The sequence below is a fragment of the Amborella trichopoda genome, chromosome 4 (assembly GCF_054954075.1).
Source record: "Amborella trichopoda isolate Santa Cruz 75 chromosome 4, AtrichopodaSantaCruz75HAP2 v2.0, whole genome shotgun sequence".
Taxonomy (NCBI): domain Eukaryota; kingdom Viridiplantae; phylum Streptophyta; class Magnoliopsida; order Amborellales; family Amborellaceae; genus Amborella; species Amborella trichopoda.
The window spans coordinates 28881537-28900876 of NC_142339.1; the positions used below are offsets into that span (position 1 = coordinate 28881537).

Here is a 19340-nt window from a genome sequence, read left to right on the forward strand (position 1 = left end):
AAAAAAATGGCAGTTTTTTGAATTAATCTGAGTTAGATCTGCGGCCGATGTCCTGAATAAAATAAAAAATAAAAAATAGGAAACAAAGCATCGATTCTTTTTCATTTTGGGTGATTACAAAGGATCGATTTACCGGGCGTCTTTGCTAGGCTAAAGCATCGATTCTACCTCGTGCTTCTGTGATTCCTCGCATCGATTCCGTTTTTCTTTGATTTGGTGAACTCAAAGCATCGATTCTACCCCGTGCTTCTGTGATTCCTCTATTTGGCGTTGTATTACTCGACTTCCATAAGCCAGTAACTGAGTTCAAGCAGCAATGGCTATGGCGGAAACACCACGCATTGCTTCCGATCTCATCGACTTTTTAAACGCTTCTCCAACCGCGTTTCACGCCGTTGGTACGATTCAATTCATTTCATTCATTTTTCTCTTTGCTTCCTGCTTGCTTTTTTTTTTTTTCGTTTTTTTGTTGGAAAGCCATTTTATGAACTCATTATTGTTATTATCAATGTACATATTTCTTTTCATGATTATTGGTTTCTTTCGTTTAACTGAATAATTTTCTATCTTTTTGTTTCTTAATCTTCTCTTGCAGATGAGGCAAAGAAACTCTTGAAAGAAGAAGGATTTCAGCAGTTATCTGAGAGGGATGATTGGTCTCTTTCAGCCGGTGGAAAATATTTTTTTACGAGAAACCACTCCACGATTGTTGCTTTTGTGATTGGCGAAAGGTTGGATCAAAGTGAAAATCAGTCCGTCGTGGGTCTACATAAATTAAAACTATGCTTTTTTTTTTATCCTGAATAGGATTTTGGTTTGTCAGTTATGTTGCGGGGAACGGGTTTCATATTATTGGGGCACATACAGATAGTCCATGCCTGAAATTGAAGCCTATTTCTAAGGTAAATCCAATCCTTATACCATATGGTTTGAATGTTTTCTTCAAATCAAATCTTTGAGTCTCATATTACACTTAGGAATGTTTGGTTTGGCTGATTATGATTGATTAAGGTTAACAATTTTCATTGTAAGTTGGCAACCTTTACGAGTGTATGAAATTCTGATCATTGTTGTTGCACTTGCTGACTTGGTCGTGGGTTGGGACTTTGTTTCCTATATGAAATTCTCTTTCATTTTAATGTGTTCATCTGGAAGCAAATATAAGATGCTAAACTGCCAATTCTATTGGCCATTCATTGGAACTACCCCGCAATTTTATTTCCTTTTAGGCTTGACAAGGGGCCTGCATGCTGTGGATGTGCAGCGTAGCCTACATGCATGCCATTTTGTTAACGTTTTCATTTGGTTTAATTTGATTGGATTATGAATTCTTCAGATGGTGTTTGCCTTTTGGAAAATTGGGATGGTACATTTATATTTGATCTCCATTTTCTTTGGTAATGCGATCTTCTAAATAATCTTGAAACAGACTATTTGAATACTGAATCCTTATGCATGTGCTGCTTTTCCTTTCTTGTTTTTGTTTTGACGACGATATGGTTTTATATGTTGAAAGAATAAAACCAAAAGAAAGTTCAGCTTGGAGGCTAAAATAACCCTAGAATTATTTTGGGGTGAAGCCTAACCCTTTTTCTTCAATATCATTTTTTTTCTTTTCTTTTTTTTGGCAGGTTAGTGATGGATTTCAAATGTAAATGTTGCAATTGTTAACACCATAATCAATTAAGCCAATGCTTGATCTCCATTTAATTGGCCACTTGCAAGCATTTGGAAATTGGAAACAAGTTCTCTTTGATTATAATAAGCATTGCACACTGCTGCAAACAAGCTTGAGGTTTAGGCTAGGTCAAATCTTCCGCTCTAAAAGGTCCATCTTAGCATTTTATGTAAACCAATAGAATTGTGTAATAATGTATCTTAAGTAAAGAACTTCCAATTTTGGTTCCTTTGTTATCAATTTCCTTGGGAATATTTATATTGGTTGGATTGCATCTACAATTGGTAAATATGTTTTTCAATTAACATTTTTTCGATCTTGCTTTGCTTGGGCTTAGGGTTTTTTGAAAAATGGCTCAGTGTCAACCTGTTTTTCATTAGGACAGATTTATGCTTATTATTTGGGGTTTTTCTTTATGTTTCATAGAAGATCCTGACTTTTTGTTGCTGTTCAGTTTCGATTTTCTTTTAAAAAAGAGCTCGGTTTTTTAAAAAGAGTGGCCTCCGCTTCTGCTCCCACCCTTTTCAAATGAAGATTATAACTTGGAATGTTAGGGGCCTGGGACAGGCGTCTAGAAGGGCCATGGTAAAGGACTTAGCCACAAAACACTCCCCAGCTGTTCTTGCCCTCATTGAAACTAAGCAACCTGAACCCACCCTCCAGTTTATTTGCTAGGTCTGGGGCAAAAGACCCTGCCAGTGGGTTTCTCTAAGTGCATTTGGGTGATTTGGAACCCTTCAGATCACACCCTCAATTCCTCCTTCATTGGGGAATTCTCAGTGACTATTACCCTTTCTAGCAGTCCTGATGGGGTCTCTTGGAAATTCACGATCGTTTATGGCCCAAATTCTGCCTCCTATAGACACAGGTTTTGGTCTGAGCTGGATCAAATTGCCGCCCTACCTCACCCTATATGAGCCTTGGGTGGTGACTTCAATGTTACTAGATGGTCCTATGAGAGGAACTCCTCCACCTCCATCTCTCAGGACATGAGGTATTTCTTTGATTTTATAAATCGGCAAGAACTCCTAGATATCCCTCTCCAAGGTTGCCGTTTACCTGATCTACTCATGCTTTCACTCCCTCGCTATCCAAGCTCGATAGATATCCTTCTTGACAATTTGGATGTTAGAAGAGGCCCAAAACCTTTTGGGTTTGAATTGGCTTGGCTCCAAGATTCGTCCCTTTCCAGCCTTATCCCAATGTGGTGGAACTCCTTCTCCTCTCAGGTTAAAGGTAGGGCTGGTTATAGCTTTCAGATGAAAATCCAACTTCTCGAATCCTCTCTCAGAACCTGGAGCAGGTCCTTTTCTTGCAACTTTTCCCAAATTAAATCCTCCCTTTTGGAGTCTCTGCATCTTTTGGACAGTCTTGAGGAATCCAGACCTCAAAACTCCACAGAAAAGGATCTTAGAACACAATCCAAGATGGAATATCTCTCTATCCTCAAAAAAGAAGAGATATACTAGTACCAGAGATCAAGGATACGGTGGTTGAAAGCAGGTAACTTGAACACCGCTTTCTTTCATCGGATAGCAAACTGTCACAGGCGTGACAATTCTATTTCGATATTAAAATCCAACAATTTCTACCTGGTCCACCCCGTAGCAATCAAGCATGCCATTCTCGATTTTTTCAGGATGCTTTACAATGCCCCTTCTGTACTGAGACCTAGAATGTCATCCCTAGACTTCTTGACCCTCCCTTCAGACCAGGTTGAGTGGTTAGAGCATCCTTTCTTGGAAGAAGAAATCCTACAAGCTATTGATGCCTTAGCCAAAGATAAAGCCCCTGTCCAAATGGATTCCATGTTGCTCCTTTCAAAACTTTTTGGGAAGCCTTCCGTCCTGACTTGATCGAATATTTTTAGGAATTCTTTCATAGGGGTACTATCCACAAAGCGATTAATGCTACCTTCCTAGCCCTCGTTCCAAAAGTGGAAGGGGCAGAAGAGGTTAAGGACTTTCGCCCAATTAGCCTGCTAAACTCCTCTTACAAAATCTTGACTAAAGTCCTGGCTTCAGGACTCCAACAGGTCCTCCCCTCTGTCATCTCTCCACCCCAAATTGCCTTCATCCAAGGTAGGCAGATCCTTGACAGGGCAATGGTGGCCCACGAGTGCATCTACTCGAGACACCTATCTAAGCGTCTTGGCCTTGTCTTCAAATCGATTGGGAAAAAGCCTATGATCATGTCGAATGGTCAGTTTTGGAGGAAACCATGGCTAGAATGGGGTTTCGGGATCGATGGAGAAAGTGGATGAGGGGTTGTTACTCCCACCCTTACTTCTCTGTCCTTATAAATGGATCCCCAAAAGGATACTTCCCATCCTCGAGGGGGCTCCGCCAAGGGGACCCTCTCTCTCCTTTCCTCTTCACTATAGCAGCTGAAGTCTTCAGTCTCTCGCTCTCCCGTCTTTACAAGGCGGATATTCTTTTAGGCTTCAAAAGTTGCCCGCAAGGCCCTATGGTGTCTCATTTGCAATATGCGGATGACACATTTGTTTTCCTTGATGCCTCAACCCGTGAAGCCAACTCTCTAAATCTTTTCCTCCGGTGCTTTCAGTTAGCTACGGGCTTCAAAGTCAACATGAAGAAATCTACTATGATGGGAGTTGGCCTATCTTCTTCCAAAGTTAGAAACATCATCCCAAATTGGGAGTGTAAAGTAGAGGACCTTCCCACTACTTACCTTGGCCTTCCCTTGGGATTGGGTAAACCGAAAAAGAGACTTTGGTCTCATATCTTGGATAAGGTAGATAGGAGGCTGGCAGGATGGAAAGGTAGATATCTTTCTATGGCAGGTCGGTCTGCCTTGATCAAAGCTACTTTAGCCAATTCCCCAGTGTACCTCATGTCCCTCTTCCACATGCTTGCTCAGGTGGCTAATCGCCTGGAACAACTCATGCGAAACTTTTTGTGGTCTGGGCAGGCAGAGAAGACTGAATTCCACTTGGTTGCATGGGAAAACATATGCTTACCTAAAAAATTTGGAGGTCTAGGGATTCGGACCCTTAGGAAACACTATTTGGCCTTACTCGAAAAATGGTGGTGGCGTCTTGCTACTCAGCCCGACTCTTGTTGGGCTAGAATCCTTTGCCCAGAAGGCGCTTGGTTGCCTGATGATAGATGGCGGCCGAAAGCGTCAGGAGCCTGAAAATCTATCCTTACCTCTCTCTCACAGTTCAAAAGATGGGTACGTTTTCAGCCAAGGGCGGGCGATAGGGTGCTTTTGTGGTTTGAGCTTTGGCTGGGTCATACCCCTCTGAAACAAGCTTTCCCAACCCTCTTCTCTCTAGCCACTAACAAACATTCCACCGTTGCTGAGGAAATGATGCTAATAGGGGGCCGCAGAAACTGGAACCCTGTTTTTCGAAGTCACCTCACTGATGAGGAAGCCTTTCACTTCCAAATTCTCTTGGTTGCGCTACACTCAATTTTCATTCCCTTAAATGGGCCTCTTCACGGTGGCCTCTTTCCATAAGAGCCTTTGAATTCCAAATTCTCTTGGCTGCACTGCACTCGACTTACTCCTACTGGCCTCTTCACGGTGGCCTCTTTCCATAAGAGCCTTTCTCAATACCGTTCCTGCCAACCTGCCATCAGCCTTGGCAAAAGTGTGGGTGACCATTGCACCACCCAAGGTGCAAACCTTTAACTGGATTGCTGCATCCAACAGAGCCCTCACAGTGGGCCAACTCCAAAAAAAGGGGATCCCCATCCTCAATAGATGCGCCTTATGTCTTTCTGAGGAGGAATCTAACCCTCACGTCTTCCTCCTTTGCAAAGTTGCACATGATCTGTGGTCTATGGTAATACAACTGTTCGGTATCCAATGGGTCACGCCATCCTCGGTCAGAGCCCTTATCTCTTACGACTTGTACTCCCATTGGCCAAAAGCTGGTAAAACTCTGTGGAAAGCCACTGTAGCGGCTACCATATGGACTATATGGGTTGAAAGGAATAACAGAGTTTTCAAGGTATCAAACTACCAACCCCAGCTTTCTTTCACAGGATCACTACCTTGGTCTCCTTTTGGGCTTCCAATCATCAAACATTCGCGGGCATTCCAAAGAACTTCTTCCATAGTCAATGGGAGATCATTCTTTACCACCAACCGAGAAAGGCTAGAAGACACAACAACTGGCAGTCCCCCATCTACTGGCTGCATTAAGTTAAACTTTGGCGGTAGTTCAATTGGGAATCCTGGCCCGGCTGGCGCTGGAGGAGTTTTTAGAGACCACCACTGGAAAGTCCTCTTAACGTACTCCGAATACCTTGGCAGTGGTGACTCCCAATATGTAGAGGCTATGGCTCTGCTACTGGGACTGAAAAAGTTCAACCAGTCTTGGGGAGCACGCCTCATTGTGGAAGGACACTCCCTCAATACAATCTCTTGGGCAAGTGGGAAGATCCCCCCATGGCAACTAACCACCATTTTTTATGAAATCTTTCACATTTGCAGGGATATGGACGTCTCCTGGAGGCATATCTGGTAGACGTCCAACGAGTTCGCAGATCTCATGGCAAAGGAGGGAGCTAGACTGCAAGAAGAAGAGAATGTCGGGTCTTGCTCCTTTTTTGTCACGGACCACTGGCTCACTTAGTAACTTCGAAAGTGTCTTACCTGGTTTTTGGTTTTATTTTTTGGCTACCCACTGTAAATCATTGTAAACGGGTGACTATTATAAGCCCTTTTTTGTATATGGCTCTCTGAAGTATTTTGTACCAAGAGCTACGCTTTTGGGGGCTCTCGGTATTCCCATTTTTGTAACCATTATTGGCTCAGTAATACAATGTTGACGTTTCAAAAAAAAAAAACGAAAAAAAGAAAAAGAGGTCGGTTTTTTGAAAAAAGAATTTCATTTCTGGTGATATAATGATGAGTTTTTCTAAGGATTTTGTTTTATAGTGTTGGGAAAGGATCTAGACTGTTTTGTGCCATTTATATTTGACCTATATTGGTTTCGTTCTTTGTCAGATTTTTTTTTTTGAAAATGGCATTTTTGTTAATTATGTTTTATGAGGAAAATTGTATTTCTTGATAATATTTAGCTAAATTTTCCTAGTGTTTGTCTGCTTTTGTTAATTTTTTTATTTTATCTGTTTTTTATTTTGTTGATACCTATAAATTTAGTACTTGTAAAATTAAGTTATTGAGATTACTTTTGTGTTATGTTAGACTTATATGTATAGAATTAAAGTAATCAGAGTTTTATTATTATTAATCTATGATTACATGTTTATACTTACATGAGTATGACATGTTCATGACATTTGATAAGGATTCGAAGGACTTAAAGTTATGTATTGTTATAGTTATTATAATATTACAATTCTATGATTAATATTTTTAATAAATTTTATTATTATGATATTATTATGATTTTTATAATTATAATATTTACGAATACTAACAATTATATAGTCATCTTCGTCGAAGCCTTTTCCCAACTAATTTGGGTCGGTTACTAACAATCATAATAATAATATAAACAAATAATTGATTATAATATGTGAATTAAGATATAGTGAATTACATTGTATAATACAATTTTATCTAGTTATGATCATATTGCACAATAGATTAACAATATTGAATTAAGATATTAATGGAAGAGTTATGAAATATTTGCTGAATTTTCGGACTTAAAAATTATCTGTCATTATTTTCTTTGGGAGAAATCTGTTAAATGAACGAACTGATTTACAATTTCAGTAAAGTCATCAAATGTTTTCCTTTAACATTGAAAAGGTTGCTTTTTAATTTTAATGGATATTGTCCCCATCAATGAATTTCTTTATTATTTCTATCTCAATTTATGCAGATTCAAAATGTCTCATAAAAAGGATGACCCTGCATGGAAGTATGGGGTCTAAAAGGATCCTATGGAAGAGGATAGAATCTGTTAATGTAATTTTATTTTATTTATAAAATTGGTCCTTTATTGTTTTTTACTATATTTTAGACTATGAAATGACTCTCTGGCACCTAGAAAACAACTGCACTCCTAGTATTAGGTTCTTTTTGGTAAAATAAGCAAAACCAATAATGCAATGCTCATTCCTTTTACAAGCCTACAAAATTCTAATTTAAAAACTTTTGACATTTTTTCTTTCCGAATCTGTTCCAACTGATCAATCCACCTATCTAGATCGTCAATTTGCCTATGCAACCAATAGGTTCATCTTGCCGATCTGGTTTTAAAACATTAATCTTAACCATTCTGTGTTGTCACGAGACAGTTGATGTGACATCTATGCCACAATGTCAGAGCTATATTATTATCATCTTTAGGATTGGTACGTTAGATTAAATTAATGTTAAATTGAAAATATGGGTCCAAAGTTGGGGAATGTGGGACCGTTTTTTAGAAAAGTGTCTGTAGATATTTTTCACGATATGTTAAAATTTGATGTACATGCCTAAGTTTTAGATACATGTGTAAATATGGAGATGGTTGTCTAATAATTTATATGCTTTTTTGACATTTTAAAAAAGAAAAAATTATATACTTTTGTAGATAGCAGACATGTGATGCCCCTTGCATCCGTCCCATAAAAGTTCCAGGCATGCTTGGAGGCACTTCTTGAAAGCGTCACAGTGTCTTTAAGTGATGATGCACATAGTAGCATGTTTGTGGATGTTAATATCATGAGTTGTCTGAATTGCGTGTGTTTGCTGTATAGCTTGCTAAGCTGGTTCAAAGTAGTAACCACAAGTCCTTGTGTTCTCATTTTAAAAAGAATGGGCTCGTGTAGAATTTCGAAAAGTGGTGTTAATAAACTTACCATTTCATAAACCAGTATATAGCCTGCTCAACCATTTTTTTCACTATGGAAGAAAGGGGCATTTATAAAATTTCCATTAAGTAAAATAATTTTTACACTCTATTGGCACTGTAAACGGGTCGGGTTGGACCCGACTTGATAAGCTCAATCCTAAACCTAGGCCTATGTGGGTTGACTTCCTAGATCTGGACCTTACTAGCTGGGTTTAGTTTGTGGGTCTAGCCTGTGTCCCGCATCTGGTTGATGTAGTGACCTGCTGGGTTGACCCGATTCAATCGTTCATTTTTCATAAAAGGCATGGTTGGTTGGCTTCAGCTAGATTGGGACCTGACCTGGTTAGGTTCAAGGCCGTACCTGAACTTGGACTCTGTCGCATCCTGATCTACCTAACTTGGACGGAACTCCCAAGGTCTAGGAGTTGGGCCTTGATTGGGACCTAGGTGTGGTCAACCTGGTTGTCAACCAAACTGGTGAACCAATTGAACCTTAGTAGAGCACATGAAGGTTCCCACGCGCCTACGACCTTTATTTTCCAATCCCAATTTACTTACTCCTTTCTTTGGATTGCCATTGTGCCTCTCTTCTTGTCTTCATACCCTCAAGGGCATAGTCGGTTGACTCGGTTTCTTTCTTGGTATGAAAGGGTGTTTCATTTCGTGTGAGGCCCTATGCTCAACAAGGACTAATAGGGGGACTCTCAAGAGCCGCTGTTCAAGGGCTTGGGGTCAAGAGGTTTGGTTCACATTGACCAATAAATGACCGTTGTTCATACAGAGGAGTCTAATGCAACAACTCAACTCAGATATTAGAACCACGGTCTCACGACTCATGCCTTGAGAGCTCTAAAGAGTTACTTTTGGGAGATATCGGTTCTATCAACTCCCCACTGTCAATGCGGCATATCGACAGCCTTTAAAGCCAATGCTAAATATTGGCATACTTCCTTACTCTAATGGGCTAGATCAATCTTTTGGTCATGGTAATGCGGTAACTGGCAATGCAATTAGTCCTCCACTGTAGAACAAAAAAATAGAAAGGGTTATTTTTTTATCTTTTACTATTTCTTTTAAACGATTCACCCTTACTGTGTGCTTCTTCAACGTATTTCAGATGGTCACTAATCATCATTGTCATCCAAGCCTTATTATTCCAACTATCTGAGATGGTCATTAATAGGATGTCTAATTTGATTGGAGGCTTTAATAGCCTATCGTTAGCTCAAGGGCCGTCTCTCTTCCACCTCACCTTTGTAGAATGTCCTTCAAAGGTTTCCCCTTATCTGCTCGCCGCTCAAAATGCTTAACATGATGGCTAGTGAAATTTCTAGTCCCCACACTCAAACCTGTGGATTCAGACCTCATGGGGACGTTTTCATTGTCTAGCCTGTGCGACCTTGGCGCCCAAGCGGTGCATACTTGGATGCCAAGTTCAGCTTCACTCCATACTATAGTTACCTGAATCACCTATGAGGGTAGCGATTCCGTTTCGGAATCTCGATTCGGTGTTTCCCCATGCGAAAGTTGATTCTAAAAGAAAGGAATCACGTTTCCATTTTTTGCGGATCACGATTCCATTTTTTGCGGAACACGATTCCATTAAGTTTAGGAATCTCGATTCCTGGATTGCCAGAATCAAGATTCCATATCGAGGACTTTATCACTCTTAGCTATACAAGAATGTGATTCTGCTTGTGAGAAACGTTGATTCCAAATTTTTGGAATTACGAATCCATGTTGTTTGAAATCAAGTTTCTATATCGCAGACATCGTGATGCCTTACTACACAACAATGCGATTCTACTTATGCTAAACGTTGATTCAAAGTATTAAGGAATTGCGAATCCATATTGTCAAGAAGCAATGTGAGCATAGGGAGAGCAGAAACTCTTCGATGTGTGCTTAATTCATGAGTGAGTGCGACATGTATGAGAGCGTGTTGTTGTACATAGCAATAAATCAAAATTTAAACTATGGTAATTTGTGCGCATAGGGAGAGCAGAAACCCTTCTATGTGTGCTCAATCATGAGTGAGTGTGACATGTATGAGAGTGTGAGAGAATTTGAAGTTGTTGCACACGGCAATAAAATCAAAATTTAAATTATAAGTAATATGTAAATTTTTTATTTTCTTATTTACTAATTTCCATTTCTCATTCCATGTTACGTTTTAAGAGCTCTTACCAAGAATAAATAAAACTAAAAAAATGTTACTTCCAATTTAATAATGTTTGGTAAATGGTGTGGGTACTAAATTACTAATGTAATAATGTTTAATATATGATCGGCACCGTCATTTCTTCAAGTTGAATAAGAGGATAAAAATGCTCTTCTTTAAGTAAAATGAGAAGATAACAAGGATATGAGCAAAGTGCCCTGTGTGGTGTTTTAGGTTAAATTAATCATTAGATATCAGAGAAATTGACTAAAAATTGAGTAACTCAATTTTCAAAAGTCAAAAGACTCAAAACTACATTTAACAAAGAAAAATTACTATGTCATGTACTTAGTTTATAATTCAAAGAAAGGAGGTAAAGGAAGCTTGCCCTTGTTCTCACTCCTTGTATGCTGTAGACTAGCTCCAGACCTTGTAGGCATAATGGGGTTATCAGTAGACCGAGTCCATTGTATGGGATTGTCCACAAAGATATCATAAAGGTTGACATTAGTACTTGGAGTCTTAGACTGAGTATATATAGACCAAAATTCGATCTTGTAGTAATGGGTAAATTTATATATTTTCTGAATATTTCTCTCATATACTGGAGGGAATTGGTTCGCAATTCTAGTGAGGGGAGAATCTTGATTCCAATATGGGGACAATCACGATTACGGAATGGTGAGAATGTTGATTCCAAGTTGATGGGGACAACGATTCTAGAATTTTAGGAATCATGATTCCTTATGTTTAGGAATCATGATTCCATATTTTTAAGAATCACGATTCCAGCAACCACCGAAATAAGTGGGGTTATATGTGATTCCATATAGGTATGAAAGCGATTCCAACGTGAAGGGACATCGATTCTTGCAAATAGAAAACACGATTCTTAATTTTTTGAATCGCCATTCTAAAAAAGAGAGAATTATTTTTCTCAAATCCGAATCATACGGACAACGATTCATAGATTCCGAAACTTCTGATACACACGATTCCATGATTCCGATTCCATAAACGATTCGAAATTACAGACGTTTCCAACAACTATACTGCATACTACCACACAACAGAAAAACATACTAACAAAGGTAAAGTGTCGCACATCCTTGGTCATGCATCACCGGTCTCTAGTCGCGTGCCTACATCTCTCGGTCACGCACCACTCCTTTGGTCATGCACCACGGTCCTATGCTTGTCGACTACATTCCACCGGTCACCCCAAGGTCCTCTTTAGGATCCACGATTGCCAGGTCCCAAGGCATATAAAACCCTAAACCTGACTTAAGATCCAAATGAATAATTTAAAACTTTAAAATACTTCTGATCGCTAGTAAATACCAAAAATGTCTAATTAGTCCTAAAATGTATCACTATTTCCAGGCCTATATTTAAACTAAGTTTTGCGGCCCAGAACAACAAAATTAAGAAAAAAAAGAAGAAGATTTGAGGCCCAAAACAGAAAATTATGAAAAACCCTTGAAATAGCCTTCATTTATAATTGAAAGATCTTTGAAATGCAACTTGAAGCACCAATATTGGACAAGGGTGAAAGGTTATACTCCTTGGTTGATGGCGGCATCGTCTGACACGAATAAATCAAGAAAAGTCCTCTGTGCCTCTACTCTTGTTTGCTAATGTTATCTGTGAATAAACTTGTGGTTTGGACTGTGTATTTATCATGGCTAAAAATTAACATCGGGTTATCCTTATACAAGAAAGTGACAGAATGCATAATAGTGTGCTGCTATTTGTGAGAGAATTTAAAAATGGGTTATTGGCTTAAGGTTTAATGTGAATCATACAGAGGGTCAGATGAATAAATACTATTTCAACTCTTGGGCTCCAAATATCAACGGAACCAATATAATAAAAAATGGTTGAATACACATGCTTCTAAGCTGAGAATGTGTCATCTATACATATCCCAAATTTAATTGATTTGGATCAAATTTGTAATATTCACTATCCCAAATATCTGATATTGAACTGCACGTGTTCATTTGATGACATGCATTTTCCTTTACATAACTTTAAAAGACCGCAACCCACACATTTTTCTTTTTGGCTTTCATTTGAACAAGGATGGAATTTACAAAAGAAATACTGTAAGGTGCAAGAGCAAGAGCTGTGATTCTGGCATGTAATGGTACCAGCAGGTCTGAATGAAATATGTAACATATCTAAGACTTTTAAGGCTTTTATTGTTGCCACTTGTAGGAGATTATGTTATCCTTATGGGAGTGGACAATCCTGAGGACAATTTTTCTCTTTTATGTTTCGAAAAACTCCACTTCCTAAAAACAGGTCCTCCCTGACTACTATGCCACTTCCAAATTCTCACCAACAAGCATAACTCAACTGCAAATTCCCAAGAACTTATTGTCTAGTAGCTGCCTGCTTCCTAAACCACCAACTCAAATCGATGAGGCCTTTGGTACAACATTTTGACACAGAAATTGTATGGAAGAGGTCAAGGGTTTGAAACCCCAACCGCAAACTAATCTGATTTTGAACAGCAACCTCCATAGAAAGGGATAATCATGCTGTATGGGAAAAGATTTCTCAATCAGAAGCAAAAGAAATTGTTCATCGTAACTGGCATGACTCTTGAACTATTTTCCCCTCCCTCTCTAGAAATATTTACTTTCTTTGAAGTGCCTCCTTCACTTTATGATGGACCTTGACTTTGTGTACACCCCATGAGTTTCTCCATTCTTCCCGTCGTATGTTTTTCTTCTGCCATGTCAGTTTCCTCCCTCTTAAAGAAGCCCTTCACTGGATGCATTCCACCAATTCTCAATGTTCACCTAGATCCAGATTTTATTACTTCAGCATTGCTATTTTTCTCCATTTTCCCCTAGAGCTTTTTGATTATGGAAGACCCATTCGTGCTTTTTTGTTGACAATTCTGAAAACAACCATTCCTTCCATATTGTCTCTCCTACTCCATGCCTCTAGAAAATAGTTCGCACTTTTGGAGCAGGATTTGGAGGATAAGGGTGACAACTTGTTGCTTTCCACAGTGTCACATGATAAAACAGAGAAAATAATCCCCTGATAGCAGCACATATTGATTTAATCATACAGAGGAACGATGAAAGGGAAGGACTGCAGCTTAGTCCTAAAAATTGGGGATACATAGTCAATATTATTCCTAGCTACCTCACCTATATACTGGTCCTCTTTTCAACAAACACAGTAGCATAGTTACTTATTTTAAGGTATTTCTTGCATTGCTTTTGGGTACACATATCTGATTAATGTTGCAACTTTATCTCTTTGTGTTGTTTTCTATTCCATTGCAACTATGAAAACATAGTCTCTTGGAATCCCATTTTCGTTGCTTATGGGAGGGATTTAGTTCAAGATTCTAAATAATTTGTGATAGATTGTTTATAGATAAATATTTTCTGCTCAATTTTACTGGTTGTATCTAAGTTTTGGTTGATTCCTTTTTTTAAACTGCAAAGTAATCTGTGTAGGTGTATATGATTTGTTATAAGGGAGGTAAATTTTCTCAGCTCTTATTCTTAGGATATTATCTTGTCTGAAAATTGAAAGATTTTATTGATTCCTTTTTTTAAACTGCAAAGTAATCTGTGTACGTGTGTATGATTTGTTTTAAGGGAGGTAAATTTCCTCAGCTCTTAGGATATTATCTCGTCTGAAAATCGATCTCGTCTTGTTAGGTAACTAAAGGAGGGTACCTGGAAGTTGGTGTCCAAACATATGGCGGAGGTTTGTGGCATACATGGTTTGATCGAGACTTAACTGTTGCTGGACGAATGTTGATAAAGAAAGAGAAAGATGGGCATGTTTCCTACGTTCATAGGCTTGTCAGAATTGAAGAACCTATATTGCGCATACCTACTCTTGCAATTCACTTGGATAGGTGTGGTTGAAGTTACATGTGACCTTGTAAACATTATATACTGATTTTGTTATAAGAGGTCAATTGAAGTTATCATATTGATACTCTCATTTCTTCTATTAGTAACCGCGAGACTTTTTCTTTTGTTGATAAGTGATAAACCGTTGTTTATATTGAAAGGAATTAAATTGAAAACCTGACTAACGAAGGACATTCTGTTGGGAATGAATCAAAACTATCACAACCTAGGCTTGCTAACTTCCCCTATGCTTTGGTCCTTAGGTACATGGAATGCATTGAAAAGCATCATATATATAGTAGGATTTATGAGAAAACATGGAGTAGACTTCACCAAATACTGCCATAATCCCCTAGTTATCTCCTATTATTTCAGAAACGGGGTATAGATTCAGCCTAGGCGACAATGTGGTAGATGACCATATGCTATTGAAAAATCTTTATAGCCTAATTGTTTAATACCCTTGCAACACTAGTTGATTGTAATTCCTTATGTTGACAATAATCCCAAGATTCTCTTCTTCTAAATTGTTATCTTTGTTTTTATCACTATTCAAGTACCTTTGATATTTCACCTTTGGAGAGGATTAATGAGATTCTTGGGTCATGGTTTGTGGTCTTCACCATCAGGTATAGAGGATCAATATGATAATATATGATTTCTTACTTTCACAAAGTGTCCTAGTACTCTTCATCTCTACAACAGTCTTATTTACTAAATAGTAGTCTCTAGCATAAAGTTTCTACTAGTTTCGTGGATATTGCTTGATTCAAATATGAGGATATTCAAATATGGACTTCTAGGGCGATCCAGAAGAAATGAAGTCCACATCTGGTTATATCTTTACACTTGCCAGTGGAGCTGTTTCTTGGTGCCCAAGGAACCAGTACATCGTTGCACTCTCAACTATGGAGTCAGAGTATGTGGTTGTTGTCTCACAGCAAAAGAAGACGTTTGGTTGGACAAGTTCCTAAATCAGCTCAAATGTAGTAAAGTGCACATGTGTGACGAACTTTTGCGACAACCAGGCAATGATTTTTGTGTCGAAGGTGCCACAGTTTTATAAGAAATCCAGGCACATAAAGGCGAACTATTACTGCTTTTGCAATGAGATTCGAGCAAGATGAAATCGAGGTCGCTTATCTCTTGACAAAGGCTATGTTAGCAGATCCTTTGACTAAGTGGAAAGTGTGTTTACAAAGCATGTACATGGGATGAGCTTGAGAGAGAGAGAGAGGAGCAAATGTAAGGCCTTCAAAGGCTAGTTAGGAGATGTTGGGGGTTTGTGGCTTTTAAACCATGTGAGAGCATGTAAAAATAATCAATATAGGGAATAGTGTGCTTTAGTGGGATTGTATGTTGTTTGACTCAACTAGGGCTGGGCGGTTTGTGGGCTAGGTCATGTCCAAAACGCTGTCCCCCTAGGGCTGGGCAGTCTGTGGGCACAACTATTGAAGGTTTAGTGGAGAATCATCCCCTTTTGAGTTCGGAGAGATGCCCAAGAATGACGTTTATAGGTCTGGAGGGTTTCGTGGTTTCCTGTATGCAGTTGTAAGCTTATGAGAGCGATGACTGAAGTTTCAACAAACTTTTGCACGTTTTGTACATATGATAACCGTATTTTGGGAAGTAGTCCTGTGGAGTGATATGTGTACATATGCATAGAGTGTTCCCCTTACACAATGTCCATGTGACTAACACTTAGGAGGGAACATGTAATCCACATACTTGTGCTAAGGTTCCATTATTTATTGGTCAAATTTGGACGGGCCAATCATGAGCCCTTGCGCATGACTGTGGTCCATGGGTCCTGTTCGGTTGGTTTAAAAAGACAGTTGTGGATCATAGTTTCTAGCATGGGTGGAGTGCCCTGACAGTCACTTTCTTGATCCATTGGTACCAATACACTTGCAACTCTTTTTGAGTGTTTTAGAAATTTTAAGAATTTCATAATTATTGTATTGAACGTTATTTATGTTCAAATGATTTTAAATTTTTTTCCGGAGTTTTTAAAAATTATTCTATGCACTAAAACTCTAAAAGAGCATTTTGGAAATTCAGTGATTCAAAAAGCGGACCGCCCAACGCCTAGGCGGTCCAGAAGGCGTGGGCGCATCGCTCAGGCCTAGGTGGCCAATCTGGGCGGTAGTCCCTGGGCGGCCGACTAAGCGGTACGGAACCCGCCTAGGCGGGCGCCCCGCTCAGAGGGAGAATTTTTTTTTTTATATTAATTTTTTTTAAAATATAAAGGGATAGAAGGATAGTTTTAAGTTCATTTGAAACCTAAACCTTATTGGAGCCCATTTTAGAGAGAGAAAGTCTCCAAAAAACTAGTTTTTGGTGATTTCTTTAGGATCGAGGGAAATTGATCAAAACATTACCCATTGATATTAGATTTAATTTTTGATATTTTATAAATCTATTGGGGGTTTTTTTAGAAGATTTTGAGTCCTTAGAAGTATCTTTGAGGTGGAAGTTTGAAGATTGAGCAATCAAACTCAAAGTAAGTGCCCTAAATACCTAATTTTTACTTTTTATACTATATATCTTTTTTTTATTCAAATGGGCATCATTTTTGGATTCGACAAGGTCGCCCAGGTTTTGGGCGCCCGCTTAGGCGCTGGGCATCTTGGACCCCCCAGGCCGCCTAGGATCCTCCTAGCGCTGTTTGAAACACTGTGGAAATTTTAGAAGTTAGTAGGGCAAGGTGGAACCCACTTTTTTGTTTTTTAGTTGAGGTCTTACCCCTCTTCCACACGTGGGTGTCCCACATGATGTGGAATGTGGCGTCCACAAGGGCTACACCCTGTACATTGGAGAGGAGAAAGGTTTCCCACTTGTCTAGGAAACCTTCTCTAAGAGATTGTGAAATATTTTTGTTAGTTTTAGTTGATTGAAAATATATTCTTATGACTTTGAATTTTGACGATGACTTTTGGACTTTGAATTGGATTATTCGTGTTGACTTTGATTTCTTGTGAGTAAGAGTCCAAATTTTATGGGTCTATGGAAGATCTAGTTTCTTTTAAACTAAAAATGAATATGGGTCAAAGATTTAGGGGATGAGGTTCCTAGGTTCCTTTCAAAATCATAGTAGTGGATTTTAGGGATGGATTACTCTAACTTATTTCTCTCACGTCACAGGTTACCAGGAAATCCTAAGGTCAAATTGAATCCTAACTCTAAATGGAATACCTTAGGGCCACTAAGGCCTATATAAAGAAGAGGCTTTCCCTCATTCTTGCACCTTACCTTTAGACCTCTCTCTCTCTCTCTCTCTCTCTCTCACACTTCTCTCTCTCTCTCTCTCTCTCTTTGTAGCCTTCTCTCTCCTCTCTTGGATGGCATGCCACAACCCATAGGAACCTAGGGTGGCATGCTTCACCTACGAGGAGAGGGGGCACGCCCAGACTTATCTTGTTATGGGGAGATGCCACATCGTGGCATTCCTGAAAGGATTATAACGGTAAGTGAACCCTATTTTTATTAAGTCTTCTCAGTTTTGTTAATCTATTTTATTTTTCAGTGCTGGATTCTTATTTATTTTAGAATTCCTAATTGTACTAGAATTTCCTATTTGAATCCTTGGACTAGGACTCCTCTTAGAGTTGAATTCCTAGTTATATTAGAACTCATATTGTAAATTTGAATTCAGCTTTAAAATAAAGTTTTATTTGGCTGTTAGAGTTAAAGATCCTAGATTGTAGTATGTTTTATTTTTGCTCTATATTGTGGTAATTGTAAGTAGAAATTCCAGTTAGTAGTACATAAAAAGAGATTTTGATTGAAATTGTACTTTGAAATTCTATATAGCCACATCTTTCATTGGTATCAGAGTGAGTCCTCTTACTTCCATTGTGTAGGAGTTCTTGTTATTGCTTGAGTCAAGAACATGGTGGCAAAAGGCTTTATGGCTGAACTTCTAAAGAATGAAAAGTTGAATGGGAAGAACTATTCAAGTTGGAAAGAAAAGATGCACTATGTCATCTTTAAAGAAATCTCACATGAACCGAGAGGCAATGCTTATGAGTGGCAAGCAATTAGGAAGCTTATACAAAGTGAGAGCGCAATGATACCCCACTAAGAATTTCCTTCTAATGGCTATGGATGACTGCCATGCTCTTGAGTACGAAACCTTGAAGACTGCAAAGGAATGCATCAGCAACTCGAGAAAGAATATGCCATTCCTTCCCTCACTAGAAATACCTTGCAATAAAGTAGTACTTTGACCTAAAGATGAAAGATGGAGGAAAGTTGGCCAAGCACATTCAAACGTTCAGGGCATGGGTTCTAGTGCTTGAGACGACACAAGTAAAGCCCAACGTGAACATGCAATTGTTCCACCTACTCAACACTATACCAAGTTCATGGGAAGCTTTGACCTTAGCCCTCATTGCTCAGGAGAGCATGCCAAAGCTTGATGGGATCATGACCAAGCTTAAATCAAAAGAAGATAGAAGGAAGCAAATGAAGATAGAAGGATGAGTTATGATACTTCAGCCACTTAGGACTCCGTTGAACCTGGTAAATCTGAAACGCATTTGTGGTTCATTCAAGAAAAAGAAGGGAAAAGGCAAGAAAAAGAATAAGCGAGATGAAAATCAAAAGGGGGATAATGGTCCTAAGGAAAAAGAAGGATTTAAAGAATACCAAATGTGACAATTGCATTAAGTATGGGCACATAATGAAATATTGCAAGGCACTGCAAAATGTGAAACCTTGGGGTTATAGAGAGCATGCCTGTGTGGTCGTTGAGACTATGCTAGTTGACCTTACGGTGGGATCTTGGAGTTTTGACATGGGGTCTGCTACCCATGGGTATAA

At 38.8% G+C, this 19340-nt stretch overlaps 1 protein-coding gene across 6 annotated transcripts in view; it reads left to right on the forward strand.

Moving 5' to 3' along the window:
- Window positions 1–292: 292 nt before the first annotated feature.
- Window positions 293–19340, forward strand: part of LOC18421742 (Zn-dependent exopeptidases superfamily protein) — an 83175-nt gene continuing 64127 nt past the window's right edge. For all 6 annotated transcript variants that reach the window (XM_088863952.1, XM_088863953.1, XM_088863951.1 and 3 more), the window contains exons 1-4: window positions 293–398; window positions 596–731; window positions 824–902; window positions 14316–14518. In XM_088863952.1, coding sequence (XP_088720078.1) covers window positions 317–398; window positions 596–731; window positions 824–902; window positions 14316–14518 — 500 coding nt within the window. In that variant the 5' untranslated portion in view covers window positions 293–316. The remainder of the gene's footprint in view (window positions 399–595; window positions 732–823; window positions 903–14315; window positions 14519–19340) is intronic.